Source organism: Anas platyrhynchos, chromosome 1 (genome assembly GCF_047663525.1).
Source record: "Anas platyrhynchos isolate ZD024472 breed Pekin duck chromosome 1, IASCAAS_PekinDuck_T2T, whole genome shotgun sequence".
NCBI lineage: Eukaryota > Metazoa > Chordata > Aves > Anseriformes > Anatidae > Anas > Anas platyrhynchos.
The window spans coordinates 3,108,611-3,122,950 of record NC_092587.1 but is presented as its reverse complement, the minus strand read 5'-3'; the positions used below and the strand labels follow the sequence as shown (position 1 = coordinate 3,122,950).

Here is a 14,340-nt window from a genome sequence, read left to right as displayed (position 1 = left end):
AGCTCTCTCTCTCTAGGGCTGTTTTTGTCCATCTCTGACTAACCATATGTTTAATTATATTCATGAAAATGACAGGGAACATATATTGTCATGTTCAAAAGCTTTGGTATTCACACAGAGAAAATCTCTCACTTCATTATTGCTCCTCTTGGAGTGTCTTAATGTGCTTTACAATGAATTGAGAGCCACAGCATATTTGCATGGCTGAAAAGGATTATTACCTCTATTTTCCAGATGATAAACTTCAGCACAGAGAAGTTAAATAGCCAGTGTGAGGTCTCTCAGCAGCAGTCACAACTGGGACCAAGGATGGTCACCATAAACTCTCTATTCTCTAAAAGACTGCAGAAAATTCTTTCATTTTATTTATACTTTTTAAGAGCCATACGGTGCATCTCCATCAAATTCTACAAATCTCACTGCATCAAATTAAATAAATACATGACAGATTTGGGAGGGCAGAAGAGAGGTGGAAAAAAAAAAAGGTGATCCCAGGCAATGAAAAACATTGATCATCCACATGTCTGATGTCAGTTATTAGTCTTTGTTGTGTTTTCTACCCACAGCTCCGTACAACTCAGATGAGTTTGCTGATGTGCTGTTTATCGAGCAACAGCACTGAGGCATGCAAATTGCTGAGAGGCAAGTAAAGGAGTGAATAAATCAGTGGATAGAGGAGGAAGCTCCCTCTGATGTAATCACCAGGCTCATTTTTCATAGGTTCTAGGAAGGATATGCAAGATTACACTAAGTTGTATAGATGTCAAAATCTCAAAGTCACACTGCAGTCCATATCCTGCACATTTTTTTCTCCTACATTATGACAAATTTTAGCCACCAACATGCTGGTAATTGCTGAGGACTGTGATGAAGTTAACAAAGTACATCATGTAGGGAATATGTTACATGTATGAACTCACATGAGCATCTGGGATTCTTACAGGCTGTACAAAGAAAGAAGAGAAGAAAACTTTCCTAAAGTGTTGATTACAAAAAGTCCTTTACTGTCTAGAAATATTTCCAAGTCACTTTTCTAGGATTGATGGGGATATTATATCAAGAGGAGACTTTGATATTTGTAGGCTGTACATAAGGCAAATGATGATGCAGACTCCTGGGAGACCTTTGCCAGCTCTTCAGCGTTTTTATGCCCTCACAACTCACCCAGGGAAGAAAAGCTGACTTTCAGGCATCACTTACCATCACCTTGTGCCGTCCGATGAGGTTTGGGGACTCGCATAGCAGCTGCACATCTGATACGGTCACCACACAGGGCTTCTCACCAACCAGGACAGTGTAGTTCAGCTTGGCATTACCTCCTGCCACTGGTGGGATCAGGTTCTTGCCCTGGATAGAAAAGAGTATCACCCCCCCAAAAAAAAACACACATCAGAAAAGAGTTTTCCTCCCAGTTTTGTTTTGTTCCTGTTACACAAGTGTTGACATTGCAGTCGACATTTAAGCTTCACTGTTCACTAGCTTAGCAAGAAAAAGCCACTTAAAAAATCCTACAGAAGACAATAGGGATGGATAGACTGTCATCAGTCAAAACAGCTTGTCCTGTTTCTGTTTCTGGAACTAAAGCATTGCATACAAGCCGTGAACAAACAGGACCTCAGAAAACATTCAGGCAATATTGAAACATATTTCCAAATGTGCAAGCAGGTATTCTGTGTGCACAAATACTTCTTTGTGTATGTGCCACATTCCAGTGCTGATATGGAAATGTTCAAGCATAAAATTCCTTCTTTGTGTAGCTGCCCAGATTACAAAACTGACAGAGGACTGCTGTGGGATTTGCCCAGGAGTGAGAGGAAGGTCTCTAAAACCCAAGAAAGAAATAGGTTTGGGTATTTAACTGCCTGCCCTGCCACAGTGGTTGAAAATTTTCTTCCCTGGCAAACAACAGTGGTTGCAAATTTAGGTGGCACACATTTAGCTGCAGCAGGAATTTATATTTTGTAGTTTTGGGTATTGGAAGATGCTGAGCAGTGTTTGCTGATGGTGACTATGATCTGATGCAATAAGATGGGTGCAAAGAGTGGAGGAAATTTCTGGGGATGCCACTGTGGTTAGTGGGGTGCTAGCAGACACAGAAAGACCACAGGCAGCATGTGTTTGGCCATCCTCATCCCATCTTTGGTCCCCACCTCACCTTCAGTATGATCGGACTTCCTGGCTTCAGCTCCAGGATCCCCGAGGGATTGAAAACCTCAAAGACTGGGTTTGGGTAGTAGGTGAAGTTGGTTTTGTTGAGGATCAGCAGGGACTGCACGTTGTCGAGAATGAAGCCGAACTCCTCTGGGCGCTCAGCTAGCTCAGACTGGTGATTAGGGTCAACAGCCAATGCTGGAGCCTGGCAGGTCATCTCCGTGCTGTTCTGCACCTCGCAGTTCTGGGGAGAGAAACCCAACACAAGGAGAGTTTATGGACAATGCCTCCAGCTCTGCTGATATCTCCCAAGGAAATGCCAGCCTAGCAGAGGACACTGAGGAGCAGACCTCCATGGTCATCCAAACTGATGCTTTGCTGCTTCAAAGCACACCCCAAACCCATCAGCTAATCAAGGGAAAGATTAGGAAAGATTTGCTGGGACTGGTGTGTAGAACAGTTTGTATTGCAACTGGGCATCCTGTGCCTCTGCTCTGAGGGAGTTCAGCCTCTGGGGTTGCCAGTTTTTCTTTCCTTCTAGAAATAAGAAGTTCTACTTCTTTATTATTTATTTTATTATTATTTTTTTAATTTTTTGGAAGGTGGAAACTCATCAAAACCCCACAAACATCCTGCAGTTAACTCTCACCCTCTAAAGCTCATTCCACAAATGCATGTGCAATGCATGCTCAGTTGTGTCCAGGATATTCCTGTTTGCACAGCCAGCTACAAGAAATGATGCCCAGCAAGCTGGAGTCTAGAAGACAGTGGGGTAACTTTCAGGACTCACTGAAATTCAGTTCCAACCCTGACTACTAAAACCTACTTTTTTGTATATCTGATAAAGGGTAATGGATTGTGAAAGGCTATTATACCTGACTCCCATTTTAAGGCCCTAGAAATTACATTTGATTTTCAGGATCTGAGCTTTCACCTTTCTATGACATGGTTCCTAGCACAGTGCATCCTGGTCTCACCAGACACCACCAGGCTTTGAGCACCAAAAGGCACCAGAGCACTTCCAGTGCCAAACTGGTGGGCAGTTCGTCACGAGCACGTGTAAGATGATGAATAGGCTTCATCAAGTGCACAATGGCTTAATTGTTCGACTCTGTTGTGCCATGTAAGAGCTGGAGTCTGCAGGAAGAATGTGATGAAGCCTTGCAGGCTTCTAATTCTGCAGCAAGCTTGAGAAGTGTTTGGCCGTGCTGTGCCCAGAAATACGACACATTACCAAAGCATACCTACATCCATACATAATAAACTGGACCGGGGTTTTCCCATAGTTCACAAGGGCCTGGAAGATTGCCCACCAAGATTTACATCAGACCAGAAACCAACATCAAAAGGCATTTCCTGAATCTGATGGGATGTGAGAGGTGACAAGATTGCTTTGGATTTGACTTTATGAGGGGCGACACAACAGAGTTCACAGCAGAGCTGGGGTAAGACCAAAATTTAAGTCTCTCCATTTGCAGACTGCAGGCTTTCTGCATTAATTTACCCTCTATTCCCGTATTTTCTTTTCGGATCTCCCACAGTTTCGCCATTGTTCATGAGGCAATTGGTCACCGAGAGTTGAGCTGGATTGTAAATGTAGCTGATTAACCCCGGATACACTTCTGCAGGGTGCCAAATGGGTCAGGGAAAGGACAGAGTAGTACTAAAGAGTACATCTATACACAGTCCCTTCTGCTCCCAGCACACCCCGAATTTGGGTCTGTGTATGAATAGGCATGGATAATAAATAGCATCAGATGTACGTAGGACAAGAGAGAGGACAGGTATCCTCGAGCCAACAGAAGAATCAGGTTCAGCAGAGACCAGGAGCTGAAGGACTCCTCTCTCTGTTCCCTCCTTGGTCCAGTGCTCCTTTGTAGAGAGGATGGGGTAATCTTAAAAGAAGCCAGGCCCTTTTTTCTGGATGCAACAGCAGATTTCAGCCTCCACAGCTGTTCGGCAGCCTCTGCCACCACCACGGACATTTCTCATGCAGTCCCCAGCCCAGCAGCAATACTCACGTTGACGTGTTCCTTTCCACCGTGCTTTGCCCGGATCTGGGGGTTCTGGATCAGGTCTAGGTGAGTTCCCCACACAGCAATGGGCGTGTTGCCACTAGAGGAGATGGAATGAAAGAAAAGCATAAACCATCTAATACACACCAGTCCTGATATTAAACCAGCAGTGGGATGTCTGTTTGCCTAAATGTTTATTGCAAAGTGCCTGACCACATCTCACAGACCTCTAGGAAAGAACACTAAGCAAAGTGAAGCAAACCAAATAGGATTTTTTCATTAATTTATAGATGGAGAAAGAAGTAAAACTGCATGCTTGCCAAAACTGACACATCAATCAGCATCTGTGTGCTCCTCATGGTCAGGACTCAGCAACCACAACTTTGGCAATGAGGAGTAAATCTAGAAGAGGCTTTTCAGAATGGTCCATAGATGGTATTTTCTATACCATGTAAATGAGGGAGCTTAAAAAAAAACTTATAGAAACTGTCCAGTGCAAACAACCCTTGAGGATTCAGTTCTGCCTTGTTTGGGGTCTGTATCTCTGTCTTTCATATTAAACTTGCTACAGAAATCATCATTCTGAGTAAGGAAATGCCACTTCACGGAGCCACCTACTTCAGTCCCACCACGTCTAGAAGAAACGGAGCCAAAGTCTTCAGACTTGGTCTGAATAAGGCATTTGCTTGGCTTCATTTAGTGAACCAAGCAGATATGCTCTGCAAAGTGTGTAGCACCAACATTTGACAGAGTAGAGATTTCTAATCTCTCTGTCCTTTTGCTCAGCCAAAATGTGATTTCCTGAGAAAGTTGATTCATACAAGCCATGACCCTACATTTAGTTGATGTTATTGCTTTTATAACATCTCCCTCAGCCCAGCGTCAGAAGGGGAAATGGAGACAGAGCCTTTTTCATTCCCTGCAGTCAGCCTCACCAGAAGGAAACAGCTTTCAACCCTCTTTCCATTCCCTTGCCTCTTGTGTGTAGGAGAGGGAGGAAGGAAAGTGCAAAGGAGCATTCACAGGCCTCAGTAGGAATAAATGTGTGGGTTGGCTTTGAACTCTGCATGGAGGGGAAGCCACAGGCAGGTTTGGCCATCCCAAAACAAAGCAGCGCTTCCCTGCGAGGGTCAGCTCTCCCCTTGCAGCCCATGGATACCCGCTGCAGGGGGAAGGTGGTGCAAGGGCTGGATGGGGAAGAGTTATCTGAGAAAGCAAAAACCTCAGTTCTCAGGGCTCAGACAGCCAAGGGAGGGTGAGGAAACATCATCAATGCCCAGTCTCTGCTACGGAGCTGAAGGTTTCCCAGGGATGAGGAGCATTCTCATCTGTTTCAGCACCTGCATCTGTAACTCCCCTTGGAAACCGTCCAGGCTTCAAATTATTTCCTGGAGCCCTTTGCTGAGAATGGGAGGGAAAGCCACGCAGAAATCAGCTGGATTTATGAGGGACTGGGAAAAGAAAGCCCAGCATCCCTTTCCTGCCTGTAGGTAAACCTCTACATGCATGAAATGTGAAACAAGTGCATTACAAATGAGACCGGAGAAAACACCAGGGAATAAATAAACTGTAAGGCAGAAACCTAGGCTGGTCAACAAATCTCTCCCAGTTTTAACTTTTGTTTTGTATGTTCCCCGTTTATGTTTTATTATTAAACAGATGAGGTAGGTAGGAATTAAGGCAGATATACACCTCTGCTCAGCAGTGTGGCTATCAGGTGTCAGAGAGCTGGCTGCAGAGAGCTGGGACTGTGCTTCAGCCCTTCTAGCTGCTTCCACCCCGATAACCCAAACAGGGCCAGGACACCAGCTCTAACACTGGGTGGTGGCCATCCATGCTTTTAAGCTGTTAGCAGTACCCTGGCTTGGTTTAAACTGCCTTACTACCCTCCCAGGCAATGCCTGGTCATGTTCACGGCATGGCAAGGGCCAGGGAGCACTCCCAATAATCAGAAAGGATGAAGATATGCTGCATTTCAAGGAGAAAGATTATTTGGTGGTATAGACCGGGGCTATGCAAGCTAGCTGGCTTCAGGTCTGAGGATAGCCCTGAACTAAGTATTTACTAGTTTAAACATGACTTTGACCAAGAACCCTGCAAATTTGAAGTCATCTTAAGAATTGGTGCAGGAAAGGTGGTGTGAAGACAGCGGTTTCATTGCAATAAAAGGTATAAAAAATAAAATAAAATCTTTTCAAGACAAGGAGACACTTTTTTTTTCCTAAACTCCAGCATAGCAAAGGTGTGATCATAGCTCTGACCACAAACCCCAAATCTTTCTCAATAGCTTGTGGTGAAGCCATGAGCTCTACCCATGAGTGTTGTCACAACTGTGTCATCCTGCAGGTGCTCCTGTGATACTTCTCTGAGAGGTTCCTTATGGTCTTGCAAGAAAAGGCTGTACAGACTGATCCATGGACCATGCTTTGGGACCATGTTTTGAGTTCTGCAGAGTACCTCAAGTTCTTATTCATAAGAGAGCTTCCCATCCCTTCCTTACAGAGAAAAATACACCCTCCCAAAAATGCATCTTCACGCTAAGTGTTCCTGACATCATCCAGGGAGACCTGGCTTGTCAAGAACCAGACGAGAAGGGCATAAAGCAAATTTTTGTTTCTCCATTGTCCTGCTTCTTCTGGACTTTTGGCTGTGGGCCTTTATTATTTTAATTAGTATTTATTATTTTTACAAATCTCTGCTGATTCAGACTAGAAGGGATTTTGTATATTTACTCAACAGTTTTATGTGTTCCAGACATATCAAATGTGTGTGCATATATACATATCTATATATGAGTGTGTGTATATATAAATAAATCCTTTTATTTAATCAACCGAGTCTGTGCACACAGTTTTTAAACCACGTGTTAAAAATTCTGTATTTGTTTTGGAAATCGAGCTTGCAGGCTCCAACCACACTTACAAAGCAAAGCTACAGCAGAGGAACAGAGAGGGGCCTTCTCTCTGAAATAAAAAATAATAATAATAATAAAAAAGCCAAAGCAATTCTGTTCACTGGAGACATCACCTGAAAACTCACTCTGGCTTGCAAATCCAGCAAATTCAGCTGCTGTTTGCCTTCATGTGAAAACTGGTAGCCATTGCCTTCTGTGGCTGTGGGTGAATGCCCAGCTGTAGCCACTTCTCACCCAGATCAGAGTAGTGACAGACACTCCTCAGCAAAATGTCAGAGGTGCTAAGACTAAGAGCTTTCTTAATTTAACTCTTTTTTTTTTTTTTCTTTTTTTGGTCCCTAAAGCTCTAAGCGTAATTTTCTCTCTGCAGACTTGGATAATTGCTGGACGTAATTCAAATCAAACCCAGATCAAATGTATTAATGGAGCCTTATAAAATTCCAGGTACCTGCCAGCCCAGCATGACTCATTTTTTTTGGCTATGTGAGTAAATTAGCAGTAATCTTTTCTTTATTGTCTTGGAAAATGGCACTTGAGAAGGTTTTAAGCCAGTCTGGGTACATTCATTCACTAATTTTGCAAAGCTGGTTTAGTAGCAATCATCTATCCCTCAAAACAGCTTAGCCCCACAGCCAGGAGTGATGAATCAGAGATTTGCTGTAATGAATCATACTGCATAACAAATATAGCAAGGAAGAGCCTCCTCGGTCTATCTCCAGATCCACGTGTCTCTCGGCTAACTTATTTCTTGTTTGATTCCCAGTAGCTGAGCTGGCTGCACTTTTATCCATCTCTCTGTGGATGCCTTGCTTTGTCTCCATTACAACCTCAGTATGGAGCTCCGCGGCTTAAACAGTGACAATCCAAAAAATGGTCTCAGACACCCTGAACCACAGAGGGAATCCTGGATACTGCATCTTCTTTCTCCGCACCCCCCCTCCAAGGTTATAATTCAAAATAATTCGAAAGTGCAAAAGAAAGGGCACAAAGGCAGAGGTGCGGTGGGTAGATCTGGTTAAAATTAGTCTCCTGCTAGTGATCAAGTGGATGCTTTCTATTTTAGAGATACCAAGGAGAATAAAAGCTAGAGGCTGTACCTGAATGATGAGACAGAGTCCCAGTCATCCACCCTAGCAGCTACACACCCTGCAAATAAGCTGACACACGTGAAACAAGCACCTCTTCCTCCTAGTTTGCTTTATGCTGGGAGGAGGATGGGAGATCTGTGGCAGAAAGCAAAGGGATGCCCCTCAGGGCCAGGCAAAGCTTGGCCATTCAACCTCCAGCCTCTCCTTGGCTGTTTCTTTGTCTCTTGCTGGGAGCTTCAGAAGAGAAACCAGGGAGCAAAAAGGCTCTGGAGAGCTTCTTCTCTCACCTCCCAGCCAGGCTCGAAGCCAGGTGAAGGAAGGGCCCCGTTCTGTAACTTTCCTGGGGATAAAAGGGGAATTCACTCTCCTGGGCTGTCAATCTTACACCTTTTAAGCAGCACTAAACTCACTTTAATAAGGAAGGGAGTAAAGCGATTTCTCATTTCACTGATAACCTGAACTCTGACTGAAAATAAAACCTCCAAATGGAAAATCCAGACACTAAAGCTCCGAGCCCAACGTGTAAAGATTCAATCCGGCTAAATCGGTAAATTCCCTCATGGTAATTAAAGGCACTAATTGATTTGTGAAAACATCTTCTGGAGGGGAGCTGAACTGAGGGGATTTACGAGTCCTGCTCCTAATCCCCAGATACTCCAATCAGTCCGGTTTGACAGGGGAGCAGAGAGCTAAAGTGGATGAATGAAAGGACACTAAGATTTCTTATTTTGTATCTTTTCAAGGAAATACCAGTGCATTTAATGTCTATTTCCTCTTTCTGAGACTATTTCTGCAGGATTCAGAGAGCATTTGGGTAACACTTTGATGCCTTCCACAACCAGAGCAAATGCTGTTCTCAGACACATCACAAAACTTCTGAATTCACCAAAAAAGCATCAATGAATTGAAGAGCAAAAGGGATGCCTAGCAAGGAGGAAGACCCTTTGGTAGGACAGGGATCTGGGCTCCCTTTGTATTTCATCTCAGGAGATGGCCTTGGGGTTTTCAGGCATGATAGTCAAACAAGCAATACTTATTCCTAAGGCAGTAGGTACACTAAAGCTGTGAGAAGTTGGGAATTGCTTTCAAACCCAAGGGCTATTCCCTTCTCTAAGCACAGTCATGATGTTTATGTCTGGGTCTAAGAGGCTAATGGATATTTGACTGGCCCTGTCACCATAAAAAAAAAGTGGACCCAGCCCAAAGGAACCCAAAACATAGCCATGACCAGGAAAAAAGAATTGCAGCCTTTAGGAACACAACAGCCCCAGGGGAGTGTGATACCTCTGAGGGAGTATCTGGGTACTGGAGATGAACACCAAGCTGCAGTAAAGAGGGAGAAAGCTTCAACATCGGGCTGGAGACCTGCAGTACCTGCCTTTGTAATTAAAACATGAAGTCCCCAGGGCAAGCTTCTGGTGAGATTTTGCTGCATTAAGCCAGCAAGGAAGCTGTAGTCTGCTAATGAGGGTTCATTTAGCTTTGGACTGCACCAAGTTGATTTTGAGAAAGAACATGACTCCTGCCCATCCCTCACAAGGCTCTTTGGAAATTTTGTCCTAGGAGGCTATGGAAATCCAAGTTGCTACAGTGAATACAGAGAGCATTGTTGGCATTTATTGTCTTCCCAAGAGGCAAGTCCACCAGATCTGGAAGTGGGATCTTGGAAAGCACTTTCCTATATCAAAGACCATCACAAACATACCAGTGCTGCAGGAGAAAATGAGGGAAGCTTGTAGGGTGCGTTCCCGGGATGCTCACCTGAAGATGCTCCACTCAGGCTCAATCCTCAGGATGGTTGGATCCTCCACATACTCGTACTGCAGCTCCTGATGTATCTTGGCCTTGTCCACCCTCACAGACACCTTCACCTTCTCAAAGCCTTCATCCGAGGCAGTGGTGTTACAGACAATGTGTTTGGTGGATCTCCTGTGAGCAGAAGCGAGTAAATGTAAACCAGGCTCTGCCAGCAGCAAATCAATAGTGCCAATAACAGCCCAGCTTAAGTCCTCTGACCTTAGCCTATTCCCTGTGAGGTGGAGAAGCTCGCTGCTGCAGGAATATGCTGGGAACAGTGTGACACGTTCAGCTGAGGAAGTGACATTGCCTTTTCACTGGTTTAAACAAAACCACAAGAGCCACCTTTACTCAGGTCTCAGAATATAAACCGAATCCCAAGGGAAGTCCAAACCAGACCTCGCTCCAGAAATGTTTCTGTGTGATTAAACACATGATGGATGTTTCCTTCCTGCCTGCAGGCACATGCAGCAGCAGCTCGTAAAAGGGGGTGTTTGCACCTCAGCTATCCAGTCTGGGATAATAAAGTTGACTTTGCATTAGGACTGTAAGGCTTGTTTAACTGCAGTTTGCAACATGCCTGAGACTTCTGCATGGGAAGTGCTAATGTAGTGGGAAGAATTTTATGGTTTTACTTAAAATGGATTCCGCATAAAAGTCTTCCTTTGGGGACTGGCTCAAAACCAGCTCCAGGTCTGAATTTTGCAGTGGCATTGCCTTCCATAAAGAGCCAAAAATTCAGTCCCCAAACACCCCCAGCCTTCCCAGCACTGTGATTTGTGACACAGATTCATCTTATATCCCTAGAAGGATGAAGAAGGGTTCATCCTTCCCTTGCAGCATGGCATTCAGCCTCCAGGTGCTCTTCAAATTTCATCAAAAGTCCAAGCATTGTCAATGCCTTCTAAAACTCCTCAGCCTCTTTAATAAGCAACTCCAAGCAGCTGTGGTTCCCGCTTGTTCTTTTAAATCACAAGCTGTGACTTCACCCTCCTGAATTATAGATGTTAAATCACGCCACAGTCCTGACAGGCAGCTAAAGAGGATTCCAGCATCCTGGAGAGGGAAGCGCTTTGCCCCAAGACCTTGGTCCCAGGTCCCAGGTCCCCTCTGAATGGACCCTTCTTCTGCCAAGGAGAAGCAGGGAGAAATTGTGCCAGCTTTGTCTTGAGCTTCCACCAATACTGGCAGCAAAGTGCATTGCACTGGGTAGTTTGGAGCTGCAGGAGCCCCTGGGAACTGGATTTAGGCTCATTCTCACAGGGATCAGGGAACATTCAGCAGGTAACACTGACATTAAGCCTCTCTGAACTGCAATTGAACAGGAGCCAACCCCGAGCTGAAATGCTGCAAGTCATCCATTTCTTAGCACCATGGGACTATTCTAGGCTAACAGGGAGGTGTTTTAATACTTAAAATTGGTGTTGTCAGATTTTCTTTTTTTTTGCCTCTTCTAAAGCAGGGACATGAAAATGAATCTTTTAAATTATGTACCCTCAGAGCAAGTAGCAAAACATGGGACCATGGAGAATTGCAGTGAAATTTGACAAGGGGCCATGGAAAAAGCCCATCAAATACCAATCAAAATAATGAAATAAATACTGTTCTCCCCCCCCCAAAAAAACATGCCAATTGCAGTTGTACCGACGGAGCACAGAGCAGAATGCTCTTTTCCATGGCAGAACAGACGTGGTTACAAGCAGAAGAGTCACTCGAAGGATGGGGTATTTGGGCTGCAGGAGAAGTCTCCTGTCTGCGATTGCTCACATCTTTCAGGTTCAGGTATATAAGGTAGGAAGGACTCCTCTGTACCTGTAGAAGAGGCAAGGTTGTCGCCCAAAGGTCACGATGACGTTGCTGCCTGCGTTGAGGTTGTTGCCCGTAATTGTCACCTGGGTGCCACCCGACACGGGCCCCCGCTTCGGCTTGAGATCAGAGAGCGTCAGAGTCTGTAAAAGCAAAGGGTGATGCTGAAAACACAGAATAACAAAGGTACTTTCCCTCTCTCTTTTTAGTGCTGGAGAAAGGTAGGCGCACCCAGGGGGTTAGCCACGTTAGGTGAACTTCAGAAGATGCCCATATTTTCCTGCTAAAAGAGGAGAGTTGAATGACTCCAGTCCTTTAATAGAAACTGCTTGAATGCTGACTTTGGTGAGATGAACTCAGACCTAACCCCAGTCTGGTTTCACTTTGCAAAATAAGGCCTGCCCTTATACCCACTAGAAAATACTGTGTGCTTCCAAAGTCAGTTCCATGCCTGGATCAGCTGCAGCCACGACCTCCCATCTCCGCTGCCCATTTGATAGAGCTCAGGAGATTTTTTGCTATTATGCAACGCCACTTTTGCAAGATAAGCTGGATCTCAGACTGCCTTGTTTGATCTTAATGGTGGCCCTTTGCCTCTGGAGAAAACTGCAGAGCTCACAAGTGATAAAAGCCAGCAGGTGCTTAGGGACATGGTTCAGTGGTAGGCTTGGTAGTGCTAGGTGAACTGTTGGACTTGACGATCTTAGGTCTTTTCAATGATTTCTATGATTTTAAGATTACTCTAAAGGTTATTGATCTACCACGGGCAGAGGACCTGCTGTACAGCTTAGGAGGATGCCTAAAAATTTCCCCGTGCTCACAGCCTTTTCCCTGGGAAGGAAGAGAGCTGACCATCTTGTAGTCCTAAAGCTGGGAGCTTGTGTTCTGTCTCTCCCATGGGCACACCACACGACCCCAGGTCTTTCTCTTTCTCTCTCTTTTCAGACTTTGACTCTGAAACAGTCTTGTACTGCATTTGTGTCCTGCACTAATACTGCACAGCGTCACTCATGTTAAGGTGTGCTCTGAAATACTACAGCCATAAGAAAGAAGAGCATTGCCCATACGAACATTTTTTTTTCTGTTTCTGCTGATTGTCTCAGCCTCTTTTCCAAACATAACACAGTATTGCATTAATATATCAAAAAGAGGGCATAATTCCTTTAGAGGCCCCAAATCTCAAACCTTTTTCTTGCCTTCCTACTCTCTATTCTTCCCAAAAGCAAGATAAAATGCTTGTACTCTGAAGGCACAGATCACCCTGTTACCACAATGCAGAGAGGAGACATCCATTTTCAGGGAGAAATTTGGAGTTACAGTTTATTCTTTCATTTGCATTTTAATAGAAAAACTTTCCACTCAGTCCCAAGTGAAAAGCCACTATATGCATTTAAATGAAGGTGTTTTTTTCTTTTTTTTTTTCTTTTTTTCCTCTCTAAGAATGATGACACAAATGCTTGAAGCTCTCCTCAACATCTCCGAATGAGCAGGTACATCATGCAGTCACCTTATTGAGCTTTGGAGACCATTAATCCCCGTTCATAAAACTGCCTGACACACACCAGAGCTCCCCCTTTCACACACACGGAGCTCTCTCCGTCCTTGTGCCCTTATGGCTAACCATTTTGAAAAACAGTGGCGAAGTTTCCACTTTGCTTTTGTTCAAAATGAAGTTACTGTTTGGAGACAGAGCTGAACTCCAAAATCAGAGATACTGACCAGTAGAAAAAAAAATATTGACAGAGCTGGACTTTTCTTGTGTTCACACTTGCCTGTTTGTGACATGGTGAATTTAAAACTGTTTTGCCTCGAGAAGTTGCTCATTTATCAGTTTCTGAAGGTTGGGAGGACGTACAAGAAGAAAGAAACAAAAACTGCCCTATTTTTTACACTTGTCTAAGAATATTCTCCAGCAGATATTATTGGGATACAAGGTGCAAAAAGAGCTGGGTCTTCAGTTTGTTGTGCTTCTCTATCTTTAGGGTACTGCCTCGTGCTGTGGTGGCAACTCCTCTTCCTCATTGATGGCCGTAACTCAAATACAAGTTGTGGCTGACCATGAGGTTTCTACTGGGAGATGACTTCCCATCCATAAAAAATGGGTTGAGAATTGCCAGCTTGGTGGCACACAGCTGCCCAGCAGCAGTATCTACTTTACAAACCACAGTGGGACATTTGAGTTAAAGACCCAAAGCCCTTGTCCCAGTACTTGATGGGCACATCTGCCCTTCTCCTCAATAGCTGATAAAATGCTCATGTTCAATTCACGGTTCTTGCAGACCCAAATTACATCAGTGATGCTCCTTGGCAAAGCACCGATGTATCTCATGCCGATCTTACAAAAGGCTTTGTGGCTGAGCTTTCCAAGTTGTGATAAACCATTAATTATTCACAGTGGCGTTCATAAATATTGCACAGTGTGTTTGCAGTTAAACTCAGCCTCCAGACTGTTCACCATCTCCTGGCTGGTGAAAGGTGATGGAAAATGCATGGGGGTCTAGTGGATCTGCAACAGGCTGAAGTGGGCAGTGACAGTGAGGGAAAGAGGAGTTCAGAAAATCTCCTATAT

General features: G+C 44.4%; 1 protein-coding gene across 2 annotated transcripts in view; it reads right to left on the bottom strand.

The window, feature by feature from the left end:
• PLXNA4 (plexin A4) overlaps window positions 1–14,340 on the bottom strand; it is a 406,242-nt gene that overhangs the window by 52,496 nt on the left and 339,406 nt on the right. For both annotated transcript variants that reach the window (XM_038186736.2, XM_072041406.1), the window contains exons 15-19: window positions 11,778–11,914; window positions 9,930–10,097; window positions 4,173–4,266; window positions 2,156–2,395; window positions 1,201–1,347 (exon numbers count right to left, since the gene is read on the bottom strand). In XM_038186736.2, coding sequence (XP_038042664.1) covers window positions 1,201–1,347; window positions 2,156–2,395; window positions 4,173–4,266; window positions 9,930–10,097; window positions 11,778–11,914 — 786 coding nt within the window. The remainder of the gene's footprint in view (window positions 1–1,200; window positions 1,348–2,155; window positions 2,396–4,172; window positions 4,267–9,929; window positions 10,098–11,777; window positions 11,915–14,340) is intronic.